This window comes from Anas platyrhynchos, chromosome 5, assembly GCF_047663525.1.
Source record: "Anas platyrhynchos isolate ZD024472 breed Pekin duck chromosome 5, IASCAAS_PekinDuck_T2T, whole genome shotgun sequence".
In the NCBI taxonomy this organism is placed as follows: Eukaryota; Metazoa; Chordata; class Aves; order Anseriformes; family Anatidae; genus Anas; species Anas platyrhynchos.
In genome coordinates this window covers 61,187,954-61,214,264 of record NC_092591.1, presented here as the reverse complement: position 1 = coordinate 61,214,264, position 26,311 = coordinate 61,187,954, and the positions used below count along the sequence as shown (strand labels likewise).

The 26,311-nt window shown below is 35.1% G+C and overlaps 1 protein-coding gene across 22 annotated transcripts in view; it reads right to left on the bottom strand.

The window, feature by feature from the left end:
- SOX6 (SRY-box transcription factor 6) overlaps positions 1-26,311 on the bottom strand; it is a 380,857-nt gene that overhangs the window by 39,059 nt on the left and 315,487 nt on the right. For all 22 annotated transcript variants that reach the window (XM_072039305.1, XM_072039316.1, XM_021273352.4 and 19 more), the window contains 2 exons: positions 25,047-25,227; positions 22,285-22,475 (listed from right to left, as the gene is read on the bottom strand). In XM_072039305.1, coding sequence (XP_071895406.1) covers positions 22,285-22,475; positions 25,047-25,227 — 372 coding nt within the window. The remainder of the gene's footprint in view (positions 1-22,284; positions 22,476-25,046; positions 25,228-26,311) is intronic.

Genomic DNA, 26,311 nt, shown 5'->3' with positions numbered 1-26,311 from the left:
ACTTAGATAAAAGCTGAATTTTTGATGTGCACAGTATATTTTCATAAAATTTTATATACTATGTTTTATACACTTATTGGCTATTCCATAATAATGTGTGTGCTAACAGTAAAATTGCTCTTAAATTTATGTGTGTTATTTATACGTTCCCACGTAACAATGCTTTTTGTTGTAAAAAATATTCTGTTTATTAATGTAACTTTACAACCACTGCATCCAAGATCCGTGGTAAATTAATGACATTTTTATTATTTTATAGTGTCATTAAATTTTTACTGATCACTCCATCAAACAGAAGCAATAAAGGCCATAATGCAAACTGGGACACTTAGATCAGGGGAGCAGGAAGGCATTCCATATAGTCTGAAGTAAACGGCTTGCTATAAATGATATTTATACCGTCTTTAAGGATGTGAGAATACTTGGACAAGTTTGGCAAAACTGTTTCTGTAGTACCGTGGATTGTGTACTTAAATAACAGTTTACTTGCCAGCACGACAAGTTTTTTTCAAACCATATGCGAGAAGATGACTGATTGCATCCATCTCTTGAAAAATAATATATGAAATGTAATAATACACTGGGCACCCCTCCCTTCTGGATTACCAAGACTGATCCGACTATACCCATGCCTCAAATTATTTCAACATGCTTGCTTTTTCCACATCTGAAATGTATGCTTAGACTGAAATGGAAAATGGCATGCACGCTGATCGTTGTGTGAAAGATTTAAAATATATATATATTTTGCAAACAAATACTTTTTATTTAAGTAGACATGTTTGGACAATGATGTAATACCCTTTATTTCAACAGTCTAGCATGGAAGCAGTTACCAACATTAATTTAAAGAGCCAGTTTCTAGAAACTGAATTAATATGGGTTGTTCACTGAAGCCACAGAGCATACGACTGAAGGGATATTATTTCTTCTGAGGACAGTAGTTTAGTTAGAATGACTACAAATAATTATCACATGTTGTCTTTATGTATAAAATATATTTAATTTGAATTATTCCGCACTAAATATTCTAGCAGTTTATTTGCTAGCTGTTATCTACTCCCTTCATGTACCATAGACAGTAAACAACAGGCAAACAACTTACTATATTCAAAATATCAAAAGCACATTTTCAACAAAACACAGAGAAACTTATTCCCAATTTGAATAAAGAGGAATAAGAGGAATCACAAGACCATTATTTTTTTTTTTTTTACCCCCCTGGAAAGTCAACATACAAATGTCCCAAGCTTTTTGCTTTCTTCTTCCTACTTTTTTATAACAGCTGAGACTGAAAAGTTAAATTACCCTCCACTTAGAATCTTTTGCAACATCTTGGCACAGCAGGGATAATTACAAATTAACTTTCAGCCTTATCTCTGAATATTTTAGTTATTATGGGTGGGAAGTTTAAACATTAACCTTATTACAACAATGTCAATCATCCTACTGGTGTGCAGGCATGCAACTGCTGGAATTCTTTGGATGGCAAAGTAGATAAACACAATAGTTGCATTATTGTTACAACTAAAAGCATGGCAACCCCACAGAAGGGCCTTTGGTTTTCTAGAACTTTGTGGTGAATATCCAGAGCTTGTTTTCAACAGCTTAGCAGCGGGAGGTGCTCCAATAAATGTGATGAATTAAGTTAGCAAAGTGAGTTCACTTATTGTAGAAATGGTGGTATTTTAAGATACTGCAAGATACAAAGTGTATCATTTCCAACCACTGATTTACAGGCTACATGGACAAAGGATGTGCTGATTCCTTTGCTACTGACACAACTTGACCTTTCAATTTTTTTATGGAAGAGAAATGCACAAATTCAGTGTTTTTCTACCAATGTGAGAGAATGATCTCAGGAACCAAATTAAGAGGGACATTTTGGTGGATTTTCACCTCTATCTACTGCTGGGTTTGGTTTTTGAAGGCCCGTGTATTGTTTGCAAACTGTTCCAACACTTCCTGATATGCTGAACATACAGCTCAGACTATCACCCCTGCCACTGACTAAGGTTTGTATTAGGTTACAGTGCCTCAAAACAAGCAACCTGCTTGAAGAGATGAATTGAGAGAAAAGTCTTCAGGTCCCCTATTAAATATTTTCTTCTGTCTTAAAGCATGATTGAAAAGGAAGGGATTAAAAGCAGATAAAAGGGAATTAAAACATTTTTTTCCCTCACTCACAAGCCTCGGCTGGCTTCCACATGACAGCATCATATATGCAAGCCCATCACAAGCAAAAAAAAACCTCCAAAGTTCTTCAGGACCACAATTTCATAGTGATGGTCATGATAGGACTCTTTTAAGACAGGTTCAGAAGTCAAAATAGAGAATTGCAAAGTAATCCAAACATAAAGGGTTTAGATAAAAATTTTGAAACTGGAGTACTAAAGGCCCAAAACTCATTAGATAAATAAAACCCAAACTGCCTAATTTTAAACACACTCTTTAACTAATTGTTTTAGAAATCTGATTTTAAGAATCAGAATGCCAAGAGTCCCTGGCTAGTGCAAGCAGTAGCCATCCTGAGCTCTGAAAACAAATAAGGATTTAGATGAATCCCCTGATTACTGGGAGCATTCAGCACATACAACTAAGTTAACAGATTTCAGTGCACTGAAGCTTGCCTTTAAAAATAGCAGCGTATGATTTTTTAAGTATTTTTTAAAAGCAAACAGTACAGATAGTGAATGTTTCCACCTAAGTAGGATATTATGCCCTCCTGCATATGAAGTTCTGACATACCCTTAACTATTGCTGCACTTGCAGGGACTCCTAAGCTATGGATCTGCCCTGGTTAGATTACTTTCAACAGGATTACTGCACTTACTGAGCCCCCTTAACCAAACGCTTTATGTCTTTGTTCATATGGTTTTAATATGGTTTTAACCAATTGCAAGGTTATTTATAAGTTTGCAACTCCCCAGTAGTTAGAGTTATGAAGCGTTCAGACTTAAGCATATCCAGTTGTGTGGTAACCCAACTACTGCTTTCATGCGGTTTCCAACTTTTTATTCATGCACAATGGCATGATGCATGGCAGTATCTGAGAACTCTCCGATTAACTCTTTGTTTCAGCAGCAAACTCATACAGTAGTCTACGGTAAAATTACACATCAACCAAAATGTAAAGATCTTTTTCTAAGTCACATAAACTGTGGAATTCTACCTTAGACTGTTGAGAATTCATTAGTCCTCAAAAAACAAATGGGCAATCAATTAAATTAACAGCTGGTAAATGTAAAACAAACAAAAGGAGTTTCTACTTAACACTGCATAATACAGCTGCAGAATTCACTAGAGGTCAGAAAGAGTCCAAAGCCTGGGCTGTCACTTGTTTTTAAAAGAGCTGGATAATTTTTTGACTGTTAATAACATTTTTAGTAACACATGCTAAGATAATCAAATCTCATGTTCCAGAGTGTAAGCTGTTCAATTGTTGGGGTCAAAGAGAAATTCCCTCTTTCTCTCTGCTGCTCCCTTTCCTCCTGACCAACATCCACAGATGATTAACTGGAAGTCTTCCAGGGAGAGAAGTTAATTTTCTTTTATAACATCAGGTATTGCCCACTAGATTTAAGGGAGAGCTGGTAAATGGTTTAAGACCAAATCTACGTACCTTGTAACTAGAAAGAATAGGAATGCACCCATTAAAAAAAATACATTTTTCTTTTAGCTAAGTGCGTACACATGCATTTTTAAGAGAGAGACAGATGAAAATAATCACAAATGACAACTGACATACGCTTCTATCAGGAACCAGCAAAACTGTTTTTCCTGCACCATAAAGTGACTAATGCAAGCAATTCAGTAGCTACTCTTGGACCCTCAGAATGGTCATTCATATTTCTAACATTTGAGTTACAAGAATAAATGCATAAGAACATGGCAAAACCAATCTTTTCTCCAGTAAAATAAATAGAACAATAATAATAATGTATATTTTGCTATATTTTGGTTTAATTTAGAAGATGGCTGGACCTTGTCATTTATGTTCCCATTTCCACAAAGTAGTTAAAAATGTAGACATTAAAATGACATAAAAGTGTACAGGAATACTTTTCCAAAATGCCATGATTATGCGCATATATCTGTGCACACTTCCCCAACCTTTTCTTTTGTAACTAAATTTCATTAAAAGTATTATCATGCATTAGAATTGGGACAGAATTTAGAAGACAAGAGATCTGGTTCCTGTTCTCAAATTCAGAATTCCCTTTTCTCTTATTCATCCTGTAATATACCCCAGGCTGAAAACACAGCTTTAGCAAGAAGCCACAGCAGTATAACAACCAGAAAAACTATTCTAGGTTCAAGACAACAATGTTTTTGGAATGAGGGAAAAAAAAAAAAAAAAAGGAAAAAAGAAGTCACCAATTTCAATTTCATTGTGGTGTTCTGCAAACCTCAACAGCACAAAGGAAATTCAGCTGCCCTCCATACAAATCAGAGCAAGAGAGATTCAGAGAAATTCAAGAGAAATTCAGAACACTGACACACACGTGCACCACTCAAACATCCTGAGAAACAATATGATGTTCTTTTATGAACAATATAGAATATAAGTGCACGGAAACAGACACGTATATATGTTTGATTTTAAACTTCTAAAAGCTAAAAGCATGACAGCTGTTGTCATAGATACTTTCATTCCACCATTTCAATTATGAAAGGCATATGCCAGGTTTTGTGACATGATCAAACAGTACTGGAAAAACTGATGAAAATGGACTACATGATGCAATAATCAGTTATCAAATAACAATAAGTGCATTTTCCTACTCTACGCATCAATCATAGCTATAAAGGTTTAAAAACAAATGTTTCAAATACTCTACTGTCATGTATTTCTAAACTGAACAATTAAACTCCCAGGAAAAATCTGAACCTAAGTTTTGTGCATTTATTACAGAAATCTTTGAACATCTATAGTGTTGAATATTTCAGGTATAGATGCCAGTGTTTCCTAGATGCTCTGAATGAGCTGCTGAGTGTACCTACCACTTTTGTTTGTAAGCAATGCAGGCCCCTAGACATCGCTGTTCCATCCCATTTTCAGAAGACACCTGAAGTAGCTTAAATTGGTGATGCACAAGACACTTGGGCTTAAATGTTCATATTCGTATTTAGAATTAGAAATGCAATCAAGGCAGTTAACAAAATCCCACCGAATGCTACTGTGTTCAAATATATGCTTTGCCTTGTGCTGTATGTAAATATATAATTGCATATCATGCATATATAGATTAGGAAGGTTTTTTCTGTATTTATCAATCTGTTTTGGTTTTGTTGTTGTTGTTTTTCATTTTGTAGCATTTTATGTATGTTTTTCCAAGGTTGCATTTTATGATTGCTGCTTAAATATTACACTATTTATACACAGGTGGTTTTTGTTATGTTCAGAGAGAGAACAAACATATCACTAAAGAATAAGGACGGGTGACAATAGAACAATGATAATAACATCATTATGCAATGTTTTGCCTCTTGTAGCCCCATCACTGCCATGTTTTTCTCTGATTATTCCAGCCTCAGGAAAATGTGCTGCTTACTGTTTATGTCAGGAAGGCACGATTACTGCTTGCATGATTACAATATCAATTGTGATGTACCTAATGCCCGTGATGATATAGATGTACACCTCAACTATCTCCTGTCTTTAATCTTCATTCAAGAGAAAAAACAACAACAGTAACAAAAAACAACAACAACAACAAAAAAAAAAAAAAAAAAAAAGAGAGAGCAAGTTACAAATTCTTGCAGCCTTATATAGGCCTTAACTTTGTAAGGTGCTGAGCACCTTCACTCCACTGCAACACAACGGCATGGATGGTCATTACTAAACTCCAGGGAAATACTTATGTGCTTAAATTAAGCATGGACTAATAAGGGCCAAAGGGTGTAATTCTTGCACATTCACACTGAATCTGAAACTAAACATGAAACAACATCTTCACAGGCTAAGATACTTTCTCCTCTTTGCTTACACCTTTTTCCGTTTTATTCAGCAAGGTTGAAAGCCTTTGGGTATGGAGGAGAATAGTTCTTGTTTAGCAATAAAACAGTAGAAAACCAGTCCTGCAAGTGGGCAAGATCTTGCATTAATGATGGGCTAGCTGAAGGCAAAGGAACAACTCCCTACCAGTGAAGCTGCCTTATTTACTCACAAATCTTTCTAATGCAACCAGAACTAACTTGCTCATAAATTACATTTTTAAAATTTGTACTCCAGGAAAAGACAGCCCAAAGTTGATTTATGAACACTACGCATTTATCAAAACAAACAAAAAAGCAACCGATAAAACAAGATGAAGATTCCCATTTCTACATTCAGCATGCAAAAATGCATGCAACCACGTACTTCCTGGAAACAGGGGGAGATTTACATCTGAAGGAAGGAAGAACTCTTCGATGCAGGAAGCAGAAATCAGAATAATGTAAGAGAGAAGGTGCTTTATATGGGTGCTTTATATGGGATTATATGGGATGCCTTTGAATTTTTTTTCATGCAGAGTCCAGAAACTCTTACACCTGAAACCATCTTAAATGCAAAATGTGTATCTACATGCTGACAAAGAATTGTGGGTTTACAGCAGCAGTATACAAAGACAAAAATACTAGTTATCTATAGCTAACACTACCGGGAAAGAAAAGAAAAACCACCATTCTCTAGATTTTCATTTGAAGTAAAACGATTTTTTTTTAATTTGTTTTGTTTTAGTGTGAAAAGATTGTTTTAAATTCCTGCACAAGATATCTATTAAAGTACTCTTCAGCTCAATGCAACAATGACAATTTGGAAAATGTTCTTTTATCTTAACAACCAATTTTGGAATGGAGTTTCAAAAATAGAGGTTTCACCCACAGAGCATATTAGCCACTTAAATCCCACTTAAGACCTATTTTTGACCTGCCTTTCAGCATAAGTGTAGACTGGGTCTTACATACATCTCTCCACATTTAAAATGAAGTTTTTCTTTTCTCCTGTCCTCATTCACCTCCCCACCCCCCACCCCCCAGATGACATACATGTAAAGCTCCTACAATTTACTGAATTCTAACACCTCAATTCCAGTGGAAGATTTTTGCTACTCTGTGAACAAATGCAATCTGCAAGTAAGAAGGATTTTTTCGTTTCATACATTCCTTACTTCTCTGTATACTTGTATACTTTATAATTGTGTTCATATTTTTTAGTTATGTCTTACAAGAAAGGGAATAGTAATATCCTGGGAAGCAATCAACATTTTGGAGCCTTTCACTACTATATATGTAGACAATCATAATACCTACCACTGTGCAGCAGTAGAACCCAAGTCATTCCAGAAAAAAAAGTTGGTAACAGTATTGCCAAGCACTGAGGGAAATCATTATCTTCTGCTTACCCAGAACGTCAATGATTAAGCTAAGAACTGCACCCAGGACTTCTGAACATTAGGCCAGTCCACTGGCTGTTATGCCACACTGCCTCTGTCGTAAATCTATTTGATGGATTTTTCAGTCATGGAACATTAAAGGCTCTGCTCTTGTCTAATGAATATGTTTAAAGAAAACAGTACAAACAAAAGCAAATGTAACACTTAAATTATCTGAGAAGCACTGCTTTGATGTCACACTTGGATAAAGGATTTCCTACTGCAGGCCTATGTACACTTATACATTCTGAAAAATATTTTAGCCAATACCACTAGCTGGCATCTATTTAAGTCTGAAAAGGGAACATAATCAGTTTTAGTTGGTTAAGTACAATCTGAGCCAACTTTTATATTACGACCAAAAGCTTGGCAGTGCAGTAGCAGTGGCAAGTAGCAGAAAATTGCTTACAGTGTTATTTGCCAGATTACTTGAATGATTTACATCGGGTTTTCAAGAGAGTTTGGAGTATTAAAAACTTAAGATTTGGAAAAGACTTGGACTATAGATTTTTGTTCCTAGTTGCAACATGATGCACAGGAGAGGGCTATGATATAATATGAACTCACTAAATAAAGCATTTTTTTAATACAAACCACCTGAAACATTTAGGAGCAGTTCAGTTTGAAATGTTGAGTGTTTTGTGTTTTTTTTTTTAATTGAAGATTTGGGAGAGCCAACTGATTTAGATTAAATGCTCAACCTTTCACATCCACTTGTTTAAGATTCATGTTGACATTGTACTAAATACAGCTATACAGTTTGTATTCCAGATAAATTGATCTGACTACAAGCCTTACTCTTTAGTATGATTCTTACTCCAAAATAAATCAATATTTAATATCTTCTGCAACAGCCCCAGTAGATAATTTTAAACCTTTTCTCCATCCCATTAAGTTACCTTTAAAAATTCTTTATACAAGCTTTCACAGATGACTTCTGAAAAACTAGTTTATGAAAAGCAGTCTGAAATTCATTAATTCAGATGGAAAGGGTTTTTTAATCTCGCTGCATTGTGCTGATCTCTAAATCCATCTCTGTTTAGATGATTCTCAGGCTCAGCTAATTGGAAGAATAAATAAATACTTCCTGTAAATCTGTAACACAGATTTTATACATAAAGAAAAATATCCTTCTACAGTCTGCTATGGCACATATCTCTAGGGTGCAGGCTTCTGTAAAAACAGGCTGACCAAGGCTCTCCCTAAACTCCCTGAGAGGATGAGCACTCTGCATCATCAGGCACCAGTCTCCACCCAGCTCCAGTCCCGCTGCAACATCAACCAAAAGAAGCAGTGATATGTGGGTAAACAAGCTGGACGCAGGCAGCAGGCACATCCTAGTCTCCATTTTGAACCTTAAAGTCCTACTGCTGCTCCTTCTCCCCTCCCCACCCTCCAGTCTAGTAGAGCAGCTAAGGAGGAGGAAAAACATCTCTTCCCCCTCCCTCAAACCTCTCCTATGGCTAAGGGCCCCAGTGGGATAGGAGTCTTTGATATCAGAAGAATGCAAACAGCAAGGCTTGGGTTTGCCTCTTCTTAGGGTTTAGAAACAGAGACATAAGAGGAATTTCAAATGATTATATATTGGGAGAACTGAAAGGGATTATGCCAAAAGGAAGGAAAGAACTATATGCTCTGAAGCCATCTGGTAGTATATCCACCATTCAAACTACAGGATCTTTATGTTTCTACCTGTGCTCTCCCTTACTCTTATTTCTTACACTTCGTTACATTCAAAGCACAGTTTTACAGACACTGTCTGCGGCAGTGAAGCTCTGCCCCATCCCTCACCTTCCAATCCACTGGATTCCAACACACATAGTCCACAATCCTTTATTTCTTCCAGTTCAGCTGTTTATGGGGTCATGCTGAAAACTCAAAACAGTGGAATGTTTCAGCTTGAAAAAAAAAAAAAAGTGTTTTGTTTTTTTTTGTTTTTTCTTTGTTGTTGTTGTTGTTTGTTTTTTTCCCTGAAGATACGTTTTGTTGCTTTTACAGAGGAGTTGTCCAAACAGCTGCAGCCCAGTGCAAGGATAGGGAACCAGTGCTAAGAGCATCCTTCCTCTGGATGGGCAGCATGTGAAAACTGGCTGAATATAGTTCTTGCCTTTCCAATTCTGTTAAAGATCATCATGTCAGGAGCAATGCCTGCTTTAGTCTGGTTTAAAGCATGGCCTAAAAGGGCCTGATCCCAAATGAGTAATTTCATTGCTAGCAAAACAGAAATATTAAAGAAACAAATAATATGGTTACCTTAGAATGCAGTTTTCAATTTTATCTTTATTCCTTTGCTACCTCCAAGCAATCAGAAATATGTGTTAAAATGTGTAATCTGCTTATGAAATCTATTTGGTGTTCAGCTTAGTTGTGAAACCAAATCAAAGACAAATACAGAGACAACAAAAATACAGTTATATACAGGACACAGACTGTAGAGCAAAAATAAGTGAAGTAATAGTCACTTTTCACCATATAAGATGGTAGTGGGAATTCCACTGTAGAAATTGTGTGCTATTCTATTACAATGCGACACACAACAGCAACATGAAGATGTTTTGATGACACTTTACAAGATTCCCAGCCAAAGCACAGTGAGGGTAAGCAATAAGGAAGAGAATCAGCTGGAGGAAGAGGAAAGAAGACCTGAGCTGATAGATCTTAGCAAACACTGCAAGAAAATTTCCCTGCCTCTCATGGTAACAGGATGACAGAGACTTCCACAGCCTAAACTATATCCTGTATCACATCAAGAACACTCCTAATACCATAGGATTCAACTCTCAGAACAGTTGAAGGATGAATAAGTAATGTGGGTCCTGATTCAGAGAGTCACATGTGCTGTAATCCACCCTCAAATATATAATATAAAGCAAATGCTTTACATTAAGAGACCTTAACTGGGGTCATGAACAGGAAATCATGTACTTTTTTTTTCTTTTTTAACCTTTTTACTGGATTCTGTATGGTCTCATAACACATATTCCAAGGTAGCTACAGTAACATGGCATGGATGGAGATAAAGGGAAAGTAGTTGATAAACTAAGCAAATAGTATACTTCATCTCCTTCCCTGATAGGGTAATGCACACATTTACTACAATTTTCTCATACTGCAGTTCATTACTTCTGCCTGTCCATGGTGGTGAGTATATACTGATTAACTACAGATGGCTTTTTCACTGAATGGAATGAAAATCCTACGTAGCTGGAGTATGCTACTCAGTGCAGAGGACTGGTAGATGTCCTGGTCTATATACTGTCAGTCTACAACTGTGAATATTAACTCATTAGCCCCGTCCTTGCAAAGAAAGAGAAACGAAGCTTGGCTGGAAAAGATCAAGAGCAAAACTTTTCAGAACGCCTTCCTCGTATTTTCTGAAAGGTAAAAAGAGTTGACAGGTACTTCATCCATGAGGAGTTTAGCAGCTATGACATGACATGATCTGTAGCATGATACTGAAGAATAGAATATAGGAGTTATGTAAAAAAGGGCATGCAGGTAATCCCTTGATAAAGGGGAATCCCTTGGGAGGAAGAGCGCAGCCAGACAACCTAATCTTATTTATTCAAAGAGACTGACTGGCTTCAGGCGAGGAACAGAATTCTGGTGAGGATCTGGCAACTGAGTATGTTTTGGCAACCTGCTGAACCCTTGATAGAACAAGAAGTTTTACAGTTTGTGACACGTCAGTGACTCATTTTGTGTACAGTTCTAATGCATATCCTCCCAGTGATGGCCTCTATTTGTATCTGAAATACTGCAGAGGGTTCCTGTGCTTTAGAAAGGGAACAAGCATGTAAAAATAGGATGCGCTAAGCAAAAATGGATATAAAAGATAGTTCACCTGAATAGCAGTCATATAATGATATTGGTTCTTATCATTTTAACTCAGGGATGCAAAGAACATGGCAATGAGATAAGAATGCATCCATTGTCTGCCATCTCAAGAAACCTTTGTCAAGATAACAGTGAAAGCATTCACAGCTACCTGATCAACACAGGCCTGACATTAAAGCACAAGTGTCCACTTCTCTTACTGGCTGTTTAATAAACTGCTTTGGAACGGGTGGAGGTGAAAAGGAGATCTTTCCAAAACCTTGTCTCAATGTTCTCCCTCAGTTAATGAATGTCAGCAAGTGGAAGAACAGAAATTTGATATGTTTTTCCAGCCTTTCTTATAGAAGCATTTGCAACATGTTAGAGGCCACAGGCATAAAAGTGAAATACTGAGAAATTAATGTTGTCTGTAGATTTTCAGGATGTAAGCTGGGCAATTTCAGCTTGTGGGTTAGGCATACTTCAGGTTTTAAGTAGTGTTATAACAGCTTACTATGACTTGAACATGATTTTAGTACGAGTAATCTGATGTTGAATATCATTTATTACCCTGTTACGCATTTCCAATTGAGATAGACCTGTTTATGGTGTTAGTGTTATGTGACTACAGATGGACAAGCTATGTGAAGGGAACAATTTATTCAACAAATACAGTCTTCCTTATTTTTCCAAACTACCACTGGAGGATCAGCAATTTATATTCTACATGTATAAGTAACTTATAAGTGTTCAAACAATCCAGCTTGTGAGTTATGCATGAACTATGCACTTAAGCGCTCAATAGTTTGCAGGTTGTGATTTATGCTCTAGTTGGTCACGTACGACAAATTATATTGTTTTTGATGCCTGCCTCAATGGTGAGTAGTGCAATATTGCCTTAAACTATCTGCAAAAAGCAACTGGGAATTCCTTCAGCCAGGAGGCCTCCCAGGTAGTAGAAAGCCTTTACTTGTATCTATCAATTCCGGCATCCATTATCTTCATCACCACAGGAAAAAAAGATGAACGTGCCTCTGGCATACCATCAATAGGAAAAAGGTGGCAGTGGTAAGGCACAGAGAAGCAAAGTCTGTAGGAACTCTAGATTAAATGCTGCAAAGTTCACAGAGCTGCTGTAAAGATCTACAAATAGCATCAGCACTGTATCAGGGATGGAAATGTTCCCTGCTACTGTGATCTTCGTTTGGTCAACATGGAGTTTGGAGTGGGAGCTGAATCAAAACCGCCTTTTTTTTTTTTTTTTTTAATTTTTTTTAACAGAAGGTTATCAACTTGGGCATAAACAGCAAATGTCTGTAACCATGCACAAATGTCCATGTTCACATGCAAATACAACCATAGAAATAAAAATGCGTTTGCATGAGTATTTGTGAAAAGAAAAAGGAAGGAACAAGCATGGCATAACTCCATTAATGAGATCTCAAACATTTGCAAATACTGTTTTGTATTACTTGCTCAACCCTTTTCATAAGATGAAAGAAGATTTTACTTGCTAGCATTCTTATTGTTTTGTTAGAAGCAAAACAGTTAAATCAGCACAAAGTAGTATATAATCCCACAAACAGGCAGCTGAGTAAATATCCTATAGCAGTGAGTGTATTTCAGTTTATCGTACCTATTAATGCAGGCTAATGATACCTGAGAAACAGAAAACATCTTTAATTTTAGAAAGTAATGAATATCGGGCAGAGTAATCCTAATATCCTAATAATGTTTTACTTAATCTGCTGCAGTTAGACTGGCAATGTATTTGGTGTTGTACATTTACTTACAGGAATGAACAGAGAGCTCAGAAATAAATGGTAGTAACTTTGTGGATGTCTGTGCTTGTATCTAAGTGTGAAATAACATGCAAATATATTCTGTAGTTCTCAGGACAATTGAAGAAGTGATATGATAGAATTGTGCAGCTACCATTCTGACCCACAATTTAAATCAATGAATATATTCCTGTCCCAGAGAATTTATGTTTGAACAGTAATTTTCAACCTATCTTTATTGTTTTGTGGAGATGTATAATGAAAACATGGGATACATTTCAGTATATATCTGCAAAGTCTTTTGAGTAGCTTAGAAATGGATTGCACATAAGAAGGTACAACCATTATGCTGTTACAGCCATCACAAAGACACTATTCCTTTATGGCAGAACACATGTTCTCCTGGAAAAATTATCCTTTTTTTTGTTGTTGTTGTTTTTTTGTGCAAATTTTTCAGCATTTAGCTCTGGGACCCATTTTCATCAAATGCTGTCCATTTAGGATTTTTTGCTGCTCCAATATTTAAGAGAAAAGACCAAAAGAGGGCAAAGTTTTTATCCTTTCCACAGGAAATGCCCTATGCAATTGATATTTGGCATTTCTTCCTGAGCTAGAAAAGAGAGAGAAGAAATGGGCCAATCCCCCCTTTTGTTATTGTTATTATTATCATCATCATTATTATTAATGAGGTCTAAAACATGCAGCTAGGCAACCCTTCAAGTAGCCCTGACAACAGAAATAAAACATCACAGTTGTATTCAGCTACCATACAAGCACGTTGTTAAGCATAGGTAGTGGCAAAAACTCCAGTTGTCGAGATACAGCAAAACTAGCAACTAATTCCCAAAGATTGTGCTGGTTTCTTTCCTGAAAACAGTATTTTATTTCTAAGTGCTTTTCTGATTGACCTGGAAGCAATGAAAAACTTAAAAACTTCAGATAATATGGGGACTTTCTTCAACAATAATGTGTTTATATATATAAATAGTTAATAATGTTTCATAGAGGTCCTTTGGGTGCATTTTCTTTTAACTTCTTACTTTTGTACATTACATCACTACTAAACTGACCAAACTTTTTTTTTTTTAATTTATGGTCAAAAAAATTCGGTGATTTATACTTTCCAAATACTGCATTTTTTACTTAACTGATTTTTGATAATTTAATCAATAGAAAAATAATCTAGATTTTATTTTAACCAGCTGCTACATGCTTTGGGGCACTAAGCATTTAACTGTGTATCTAACATATTGGAGTGCAAATGCACAAGCTACCTACTTTACCAAGACAATTTTGTAAAGTAAGGCTATTATTGACCAAAAGGCTTAAAAAGAGAGGTCTGCACAGCCACCCCTTCCGTTGGTGCAAAACTGGATCCACAGGAAGCTGATGCCAAAGCTAACTTATTTGTAAATTTAGATGACCTATATATGCCAGAGATTTTACACTGCTTCTTTTTGTCTTACTGTCAATTCCACAGTTTGAGTGAACATGTATTTTTAATGTGAAAATTTCAAATACATTATTTTTTATGTCTTTCCACACATTGCATACAAAATAAATCTGGGAGAAAAAAAAAAAAAAGCGAGTATATTGGTAAGCATAAGCATGAATACTTAGGTGTAAATAGGAGTATTTGAGTAATAGCTATGCGATCAGCTAAAGACTGAATCCTAATGTTCTGTACAGGCAGAAGGTTAGCGTTGCATGAGCAGCTTTAATATTTCTATCTTTCGAGTTTGAGGAACAGGCTTGACAAGATTTCATACCCACAGCCTCTCACACCTGGTTCCCATTATAAAGCTGGCCTTGATAATGGAGCTATGTTCCTATACAGAGGCTAATGTTGGCAATGGCATTTTCCTCCCATAACTCTTATAATCTGAGTACCAGTGTTAGGGCTGTACTTGACCCCACTGTGCATCTGAAGTTACAAATTCCATCACCTTCCTCACTAAATACAGAAAAGTCAGATAAAACATTTCTTTAAGTATAGGTAAAATTTCTAAGCCTGGTTTTATTTTCTGTGATATCTGTGAAAGCTAGTGATATAGCACAGGCTTCAGGGTGCTATCAAAAGATTTTTTTCCCCCCTTTGTTTTTAATGGAAACTTTTATCTCTAAATAATATAGTTGGAGACTCAGGGGTTAGAGCTTTTTGTTTTTTGTTTTTTTTTTCTTCTCCCCCTTTTTTCCCCCAAGAAGCTCTACCCCAAATTTCATTTTGAATTACATTTTAAAGTTCTAATTGTAAAAATCAATTCACTGCAACACTACTCCACATCTGAGGGATTTTAAAATCATCCAGCTATCCAAAGATGCATCTAATTCCTGATCAAGCCTTAGAATAAATAAATATAAAAATAAAATAATAAAATAAAAGACAACGCAGCACTATTGTTGTCCTAAAAATGTACTAATTTAGAAAAACAATGCAAGCACATATGATAATGAAATTCGTAAAAAAGCAAAACCCGTCAACACCCCAAACTCAGAAACACAGAAGGGATTTCCCTGGAATAACACGCTGCCTAAGATGCCCAGTCATAACACAGACAATACATCCAGCAAAAAAGTTGCTTGGAATTGTTACTTTTTTTTTTTCTCCCCTTCCTTGTTATACCAATTTCATGATTTATCTTGTCAAACAAAATAATTTCAAACATTGGAAGCAACAGTATAAATAAACAGCATGTTTTCCAGTTCTAATAAAAGGGGGCAGTATTACATCAGTTGAAATTCTGAGTTGCCCAAATAATCATAAAAAGTGCTGTAGAAGGATACAAAACTACTGAATTTCACTGAAAATAGATGGTAACTGTACAGACACTAACAAATCTGCTTCCTCGTGCTGAGGGAAAACCTTCAGGGCTAGCTCTGTGGAACTTTGGTGCCTATGTTATGGCTATTTCAGAAAAATTTCACTTCAGTAACTATTTTGCTTTCAAAATTACTAAGGAAGCATTATAGTTAATATAAAATGAAGGAAGATTTTTCATGTGGCAAGGATAAGTGCTAAGCCAAAGAAGAAAATTGCAGAATTATTGCATTTCAAAAAATTTTTTTTTTTTTTTTTAATGAAGATTTTTTATAATAAAATACCGGTGTCCAAATATGGCTTTAGGAAGTTAAATTTGAACACCTAGTATTAAAAAAATCTTTGCTTACATATATTATTTATGGCCACAATTAGATTACTAAACAGGACAAATTCATAGTAATGTATAAGGGACGTTGGTAAGAATGAGGACTGATGGGATTTGTATTTGAAAGTTCTCCTTGTTCTGGAGCATCTATTTTAGACAAGTAATTTATCTGTATTAAAATTACGGGACTGTAAAGGGGATGCCTCCTTCTGTGTCTCAGAAACTCCACAGGTAAAGGTTTGTTGACTGAGCAGAATGATGTATTCAGCAAAAAGTTTCCCAGTTGCAGTGTCTCTTTGTGGAAATAAGATTCCTCATTAGACAGATGAAATACATTCTCACTGAGTTAAACAGTGTCTTTTTTTTTTTTTTCTCTCTATACCGTTCCAGATTCTCTATTACAGAATTTAAAAATATACATTTAAACTTACATTATAATATATGAGTGTGAGCTATATGAGGTAGGACCTTCTTTAAGTTGCGGAGTTCCAAGAACAGATCTTGGTATGATTCTTGAGATACTAGCATTAAAACGTAACAACTTTACAAAGCTAGTCATTTGTTATCGATGCTACTATTCTTTTTTTTTTTTTTTTAATTTTGCCTGACTGAGGTATTTGCCCTTTAATTACAAGTAGAATTAAGATTTAACCCACTGAAACAAGAATCCAACTGAAAATGCTTACAGCTTCAGTTATGTCTCCCAGTACTATGAAATATAAGAAATGACTTCTAATTTGCCAGCTGCAAATAAAGGTTCTTATATAAGATACTAAAGGGGAAAAAAAGGTTTTCTTAAAAGATAAAAGCAAAAGAGAATGAATGACTTGCTACAAATCTAAACCAATTATTCATAAAGCTTTATAAAAATCCACAAGTACCTTATAACTAACTTAGTCATGTTCTCAACTTAAGGGTGGTCATCAGTGTGTTTGATAAATGGAAAAGACAGTCAAACGTAAGATACTCTGGAAGTGTATTTTCTTAAATGTTTTTTTTTTTTTTTCTGTTGTTGTTTTGTGGTGTTTTTTTTTGTTTGTTTGTTTGTTTTTGTTTTGTACTTATTTCAGAAGTGACTAGTAACAAGGATGCTAGTACAAGGTACTTCTCTTTGCGATTCTCTGAGAAACACCCTACAGCTGCAGAAAAAGTACCGTGACTCCTGCCTCTGCAGTTGTTCTGTCTATAATTTTGAATATACAGAGAGAAAAAAGCTGGAAAAACAAAACAAAACCAAACAAACAAAAATAAGAAAAAACTGTCAGCAACATAATCCAGTACTGCTTGCATTTAGAAGAATGCAATACAATGATGGAGTCATCGCAGGGGTGCGGGCAGTGAAAAGGAGATTATGTATGACTAGTAACTTTTTCTACAAAGACTTCCCAAAGTGTTTTATCAGGCATAGTTTGCACGCATGTGCAGTGGCTTCATATAAATGATGAAGCGTAACAGCTCCAGAGGAGTTGTTACACTCTATTGTGTCAGTAATCCACATATTTAACAGTCCCTAAATACAGCAGACCGTAACACCTCCAAAGGAGTCGTTATGGCTTATCAAGTCAAATCCAAGTGCCAAAATATGTATTTGGTCAATAGTCTGTAACATCTCCAAGGGTAAATAATATATGTTTTTAAGAATGTACACATTTTGCATACAAACAGTGGTCTATATTAGGATAAATGATGTGGATTCAAATTGGAAAGCATTTATTTATAGATAGGAAAGGAATAAAAGGCTCATTATAAGGGGTACTACTGTCCAGTAATTCCCAGGAAGCAGGTGGTGACTCGTCATTTATTTGGGGGTCCAATTCTGGTTTCCTACTGCAAATATACAGTTCTCTAAGAATCTACAAAAGGGTGAGAATGGAATATAAACATATAAATGTTATACTACATTCTGCTTCCTCTCAAATCTCAAAGAATTTGCTTTCTATGTAAGAAAATGGGGAGGTGGGGGTGTCCCTGGGTCTAGCAGATATGTTGTGATTATTTCACAAAATGGTTTAGCTTGGAAAGGACCTCTGCAGGCATCCTGGCCCACTGCCCCCTGCTCAAGCATGGCCACCTGGAGCAGGTTGCCCAGGACCATGTCCAGAAACGCATATATTTAGTGGGTATATGCTGTATCCTGACTTCATATATTTTTCTTCAATAAAGATTAATGCATATTTGCCTGTATTTTTTCTACAAAGATTTTGATTATTTTTTTGTCACTGTTTTCATGCTTTAGGCACAAAACAAACAAACAAACAAAAAACAACAACAACAACAAAAAAAGGCAGCAAGATCCGATTCTCTTAATACAATGTCAGTTATGTTATAGATTACATACCATTTTCAGGTTCATTTTAAATTCATTTTAAATAAAATCTTCTAGGCATTCCTCCTAGTTCAAAGTACTAAAATAAATACAAGTAGCTCTAGTAATGCAAATTCTGTTTTAAGTACTTTAATGCACTCATTTTTGTTGCAGGTAAGCACAGCTTGACTGGAAAAAAAAGTCATATCCTCTGAATGAAGCCAATTTTCTTACAATTTTACTTTTTGCTCATATCAAATTGAAAGAACCCTGTAGCCTGGAAAATCTAGATTTTTCCTAATTCTCTCCCCCTCCTTAGTATTTCTCTTTACTCTGTGAAGCCTTTTCCTCAGTCAGCCTGTGTCTGACATGCGCCAGGTAAAGCAGAAAAAGTCAGCTCTGTTCTAATGACTTTTTGCCTTGCATGCACAAACTGAAATAACTCTGTAATTGTAGCTGTCCTTTGAATAGTATCATCTCTGAAGAGCAGCCTAACCTTAATGTTTTTGCAAATGGTAAAGCACGGCTGTGCCAGCACTGTGTGTTTTTGTTTTGCGCTTTCTGATGAGTGAATCTCTGTGAGCACTTTTAAAGCTTTGTAGAAGATTTTTTTTTGAACAGCAGAACATGAACACAGGCAATTTTCAGTTCTGTGTCTCTAACCAAATACAAAGCTTTCTGAGATTTAAATGACACATTTTCAAAAAGGCCTAAGCCCAGGCTTTGAAGCTATGCACATAATTTTATAAGGGCAATCATTTGCACAACAAACTATTACCGGCTATCTGAACTTGAAGACCAGTAACTGACCAAAACTCAATAGCTTTTTTAAACCATCTGCAGGCAATTAATTTGTCATCTTTTTCTGGTGCCAGCTTCTAGCTACTTATTTATACAAGTCTAATTACCTGAAGCCCATTTCTGAAAATTTGGTCCTGAAAACATAGTGTCCTGATTCTTCAAAAGAAACTAGTCCAGAATAGCAACTATGCTACCAAAGCCTCAATGGGATTATAACAAACTATACACTATATTCTTTGCATGCAATTATTTCAGAATTATGTTTTTTTTACTGAAGTGATCTATCATTCCCTCCCCCCATTTTGATCATCCTAGCCATCAATTTTAAAGCAAAAGAAATACACCATAATGTAAAAATTGAAAGGCAAAGGGTAAAAGGAGTAAAACGACTGTTCTAAAATTCTATTTGTGCAAAGGATGCCTCTGTTTTTAATGTATTTTATACATGCAATAAAATATAAATATATTTCCTCAGTATTCATGACTCTGACTTAACTCTTCTATTTTCTTTAAGATAGTGAGTCAGGATATATCAGCATTAAAAATGACTAATTTATATCCCATTCTTTTGCAAACCCTGCTGTTCTTGCAGAGCAAGGATAACAAACTAGTATACCAACAGTAAAACCAGAGTACATACTATAACTTTTTCCTGCCTTAACAATTCTTTCTATAGTACATGCTGCAGTAAACAAAGCTAGCAGGATTATATAAAGGGACTTAGAGATTTAACAACAAATTTCCTTGCTGCTGTTTTTTCTCAGAGTTTAAAAGTTTAAAACACTGCCATGAGAAGTCTCCAGATAAAAGACAGCATTTGAGAACAATGTTTTTTTTTTAATATTTTTAAGACTTCCAATAAACTCTGCTAAATTTGCAAGTAAATTATTTTTTTTCCTCATATTGTGTGATGTATAACCATAGCCTAGAACCCATACATCTGTGTTGTTCCTACATGTGTGTCAGGAATTGTGTATTGCTAGTAACCTGCACAAAAAAGAAATTCCAGTTTATTCACTGAACCATTTATTTCCCTTACTTTAAAAGATGAAAGGCAAAATAAAAATTTACTGTATCCAAAACAAGAAGTAAACATGGTACTGAAAAAACTCAGGAACAGGCCTGATAAGTAAGCAGATGCCATTTTTATACTTTTCAAATTCAAATCAAATGTTAAGAATTCTTTTAATAGCCCTTATAGCGTCTTAGATATTTTTAAATGTCAAGCAACTGAAACTCATAAAATACATTTTAAAATTAGCATTAGTTTATAAACTCTTAATACTAATCATAGGCGTGACATTTATTTTATACCTTCAACTTTACTACCCTACATCTCAGTTAGTTAAGACAAACACTGACTTTACATTGTAAGTTTTGTCCGAATATGGCCTGCTTGATCAGTTATTAATTCCTCTGTTTTTCATAATATGAACCTGTATTAAATGAGGTTTTAAATGTTGACACCTTAACTAACTCTAGCAGAAATAAAAATCTATTAACTTCTGAATTTGTCTTGTAAAACCAATTTAATCCTGTGTAGTAATTGTTTAACAAATTGTTTTAATAGACACCAACCCTTTCTCTTGCTTTAAGTGCTGTAAAGAATCAAGCAAAAATACGAAATGTAGATTAAAAGGTATACATCAATATTTGACAACCCTGTTTACATTTCCTTTCTGTGACTTCCTACAATCTGCTTACTCACTAAGTATTCCCTTGAGAGTTGAGAAAAGATCATATCATCATCAAATTCATGGTTTAAGTTATAAATAATATTCTACTGAATCTTATACTCAGCCTAGATAAAAAATTTCTGTTACTTTTGGAGTATAATATAATCTCCCCTTATACTCCCCAAAGCATATAGAACCTACGCTCTGAAACACAGAATATCACAGAATTTTCATTAATGAATTATTTTTCTTTTCTGCAGGAAATACTCTGAAACACTAGGTGCTTTGTAGGCTAATGAATGTGTCAGTTTCTGTTCTTTACCAAATTGAATCATAACAGTTCCAATTTGTCCAATGCCATAATGATTACAGGGATATTCCTGGGACTCCTTTCTAGTTAACTGAAATGTAGAGTAATTCTTGTGGTGTATAACTGACTTTGTGTCAGTGGTGTAAAATCACATATGCTGTATTTTTTGCAGCATAAGCCACCTCCAAGGAAGCTAACAGTAGCATTCTTCACCAAAAGGGCTGCCTTATAGCTCAGCCAGTTACCTAGTTCAGTGTTTACTGGCTTTATTATACACACACAGACCTGTTCCTGGAGCAAAACTTGTAGGCTTTGGAAAGGCCACAGAGCAGGACAACACAGATGCAAACAATTTTACAAAGGAATTCTTTGCCCTCTGAGTGGTCCTTAATATGCATGACAGAAACTGCTCCTCACCTTTGGGGTATGATTCCAGGTTGCTGTCTGGTAAACTGAATGTCCAATGCTGGACGTTCTCTCTCTACACTTTCTCTATTTTATTACAGTTCCCCATTTCACTTTACTATTTGGAAACCAAGTCAAGATTCAACAAAGAATGTGGATTTCTAATTTCCTACTGAAACCAAGAGCCAAAAGCACTGTTTTGAGCTTAGATTATTTGTTGAATTTGAGTCACAGATTTAAGCATACTCAGATACTTTCGAGAACATTGTGATACTCTGCCATGCTAGTATGCACTTGTCTTTCTGCCATACTTACCGATCCAATCATTCCCAAAAGCACAACTCAAAATGTAATGACCACAAACAATGGTAGCTTCAACTAATTCATTTTCCACATTGTTATATTCATGCTTTCAGATTAATCATATGTAGTGCATAGGATTGTTTTTCTGAATGCTGTTTTTTAAACACAGAAAAGTTTGTAGCACAGCACTGTGAAGTGACAAGCTGTATTTAACATGAATCAGAGGTGGCTAAAGGCTGTAAAAAGAAATTTTATATAAAAATAAGAAGCTATTTACAGGGAAAAGAATGAATGACAGACTGTGTGGCAATGGTAGACATTACCTTTTCATTCCTGCAGTTGTTTAGACCCATGTTATTCATGGAGGGCAATTTTCCATCAACACCATGCGGCTGCTGTTGCTGCTGCTGCTCCCTTTGGATCTGCTCTCTCATTTTTCGAGCCTCCTGAATGGCTTTCATTACTGTGTCCTGGTCCCCAAATAGGGCAGGTGAATTAAGACTGGAAAGGATATCTATAAACAGAGAACACATTTTATTTAGGTAATGATTAAAATTAGAATCCAGTGTAATTACTCAGCTCTCATCCTGTTAAAAACTCCAGCCAACTAACATCTGCAAAAGGAGGAGGAGTGGCAGTTGTCTATTTGAAGGCTGAATTAATCTATAGAATTGATTGATAAGCCTGTGCTCCTCTTTTGTTGTATTATAAATACAACCACTGAAGTCTTGGTGTAGCCTGATATGTAAGTATCTGAGTGTACCCACAGACTCTCTGTTAAACTCAACAATTATCTGAAGGTTAAGTGGGAAGCCTTTGAGGTATTAATAACAATTAACAAAACGAACAAAGAAGGAGAAATAAATCTTTAGTTGGACATGGAAGTCTATGTCAATTTTTAGAATCCCTTTATCAAGACAGAGCCATCACTCGATATTTAGCTTTCAATTTCTGAAAGAGCACCTATAGTTATTGTGGCAGACAGAATATATTATCACCTTAACATGAGTATAAAGCTCTAAATTGGTAGAGAAAATATGTTTTTCTTTCTGTTTCTCTGGACAGAAAGGGAAATTTTTAAACATCCATCAAACTCACACAAAACATTTCTGTTGCATTTTAAAATGTATGTGAGAGGTAAAGATGAGTACTCAAGGTTGTTCTGCAGTGCTGTGGCAAAGCTTTGACTAGACCACTGGTTCCTGAATGGGAGTATCCTTCCTGCAGCACATGGGTAGATTTGTGTATATACATTCAAGATAAAAAACTTTAAGCAAAGTTTGTGCATGGTCTGTGTATCTGCTAAGTTGATGTCCTTTATCAAATCTCTGAATTTGTGGTATTTATGTACTTACTAACACTCCACTATAACAAATCAGTAAATATACAATATTTAAGTAAAATATATAGAGACTATAAATATAGTAATTAAAATGTAATAAATTTCATCCTCAAAAGACCCTGAATTCTTTTAAAATGAGAAACATTAAGATTACATGCTTCTCACACTTCATCCTGGGAACCAAAAAGTTGATATAATACAGTGGTCTTGATGGGAATGAATGCAATGGAACTGTGACTTAATGAGATTTAGACTCCACCCAAATTTATCATAAAACAGAACAAAAGATCCTATGTGGTTTGTTGATTTTTGACAATACTTCTGTGGCTTCTTTATTTCTGGATCAAAGGGAAACATTTTTATGACTTACAGGAAAAATACTCACAACCTAGGCACATCTTCTCTATTCATTTCTCTAGAATAGTCTGCAAGTTCATATTGGTACACCACTTTCTAATGTTAGCTAGCATAGTGATAGATGGAAATATATTGACAGGTAGAATAGGTATCTGTTGCAGAACTTGATCTTTCAGTGATCATGATGTTCCCAAGTCTTTTGAGAATTGAACAAATCATAATTTTTATATATTTAATCATAATTTTTATATATTTAATGTATGTATTTAACATGTCTGTTCATTATTCACAAATGTTTCTATATATTTTAGAAGTACACTTGAGCTACAAATTGTGAGGCAGTGTTTTGTATTTAGTCATGGGTAAAATCTATCTGATCTTTAGGCCTGGTAATCTAAATTTTACAGCTCTTGATTCTGTTTCTTGACTAGTTAAGATAGTGTTCATGTCCAGTTTTCAGATCAATTTTGTTTCATTACTTAATAAGCTTTGTCTCTTAATTAAAAAATCCTGAATGTGGGTAAAAAAAAAATAAAAAATTCCTATTTGCAACCATAAGCATTAACAGAATCTCGGCAGATATATGAACAAATAATAAAAACTTGAACAAACAATAAAGTGAACAGATAATAAACTACACTGGCTGGGCTGAAGAAATTTTGTCTCTGTTAAAAAAAATAAACAATTTATTCAGTAGATTGTCTAGGTAGAATGAACTTAATACCCAGGACACAGAGAATTATTTTTCTTTCAGAATGTTGTTCTGAGTAAAACTAGTGGTATATTTGGGCTAAACAGCTGAAAACCACATTTGGAGTTACCTTCCTGCCTGACTTCTGAATCATTGTGAACCATGGACATACCTTGGCTCAAGGAGTGACTGAAAACTCACTTACCCCAAGTATTATATACTGTTGCACTAGATTTAATTCATCACATGAGCCATCACGTCTCCATGTCTAGTATCTAATCAGCTTCTGTATGCATGCAAAGCTTTTTTTTTTCCCCCATTTAATCCAGAGACCAAAATTCAAACATTAACCCTGAATGTATATATCCATTTGATGTCTATGGGGAAGATATCAATATAAGCATCTTTTTCATGTTTTTCACATATGCACATCTATTATGTGTATGTATTTGTATGTATATGTTAAATATTTATTTGCTGTATTTTCTGTAAATGCATATCACTTCTGTATCACTTTGTTTACTCTTGTAAACCCCTGGCATTCAAGAGTTAGTTGAAAATCTTTCCTGCATTTTTTCTCTCCATTTTAAACAGAAATGTAGATCCAACTATATATTTAATTCAGATGCAAGTGTGTTCAAGCTGACATTTTACACAGAAAACCTGCCAGTTTTCTCCAAGGACAGAATACTTACCTAAAGAGGATCCTCTTCCCAGAGATCCACCAAGGGGGCTGGGGATGCCGCTCTTGTTCGTCACTGTCACTGGACTGCTTTTGCTAGCTGGGAAGAGATTCTGTGTTGGAGATGTCGGGGATTTGACAGGTTCAGCTGTCTTGGGTCGGGCTGAAAGATTCAGTGGCTGGGCTGCTTCATCCTACAAGAGTTTAATGTAAATAACTATTAGGAAAAGACAAATGAACAAATCATTTTGCAAGCAGCATTTACTTTACACCTCGAAGACAATACCACGTTCTCCTGCAATAATAACAAAAGAAGCTAATTATCTGCCTCCTTTAAGATTCAATGAAAGGAAATCTCATTAATTTCTCCGTGTTATGCTTCTATTTACATTAACTATGTGGCTGGATCGTTCTTTTTGCCAAATTAAAATTTGAATTAGCTCACATTACAGCCTAATTTCCTAATGTGTTTTCAGAGATCTAAATTAACCTAGGGCATTTACAAAGAATTATTTAAAATTTCCAGCAGCTCAGTAACGCTTTTGCATTTGTTCTATTTGAAAAGTTCCTGGCACTATAAAAATAAGTTATGTAACTTATTTTTAAATGTATTAAAAGCTAAGCAATCAGAAGTACTTCCATGAAAGAATCATTTGGAAACCCCTGACAGTTCTTTGGCCCATATTTAATGCTGCTGCTAGCTTATACATTCCATGCATCTTATTTTGAGTGCATGTTTTGTTTAGTAAAATAATCTATGCTGTTCCCTCACAATAAGGATAAGAATTTCATTGAATTTAGATTCCTTGACTTACAGTAATCAATGCATAGTGTATGCATTTTAAAATATATTTCATATATTTTCTACTTTTAATTTTGTATATTTTACAATATTTTATTATTCCTCTGTGCCATGTGTTTTTGACAGTTTCGTGTAAAATCAGATTTTTTTTCATATAAATGCAATTCTGCTTCTTGATTGTTTGATACTTCTGTAATTATTTCTGTATTCTGTAGTTATTTCTTATGCATTCAACCTTTAGTGTATTTGTACGTTCATTTGCATAAAGACAAGGAGTATTTTTTAAGGATATGTAAATCTAGCATCAGTACACTTATATCTTTTGATACTTTTCATACGCAATTATGGAAGAAATTCTCTCTTTGACAAACATCTTGTTTCAGTGCTATGAGAGAATAAGTCTATTTGAGAAAAATCTAAACTTTTGGAAGAAGGCTCATTCAAGTAATTAATTTCTTTGATGGGGGTAGATATTA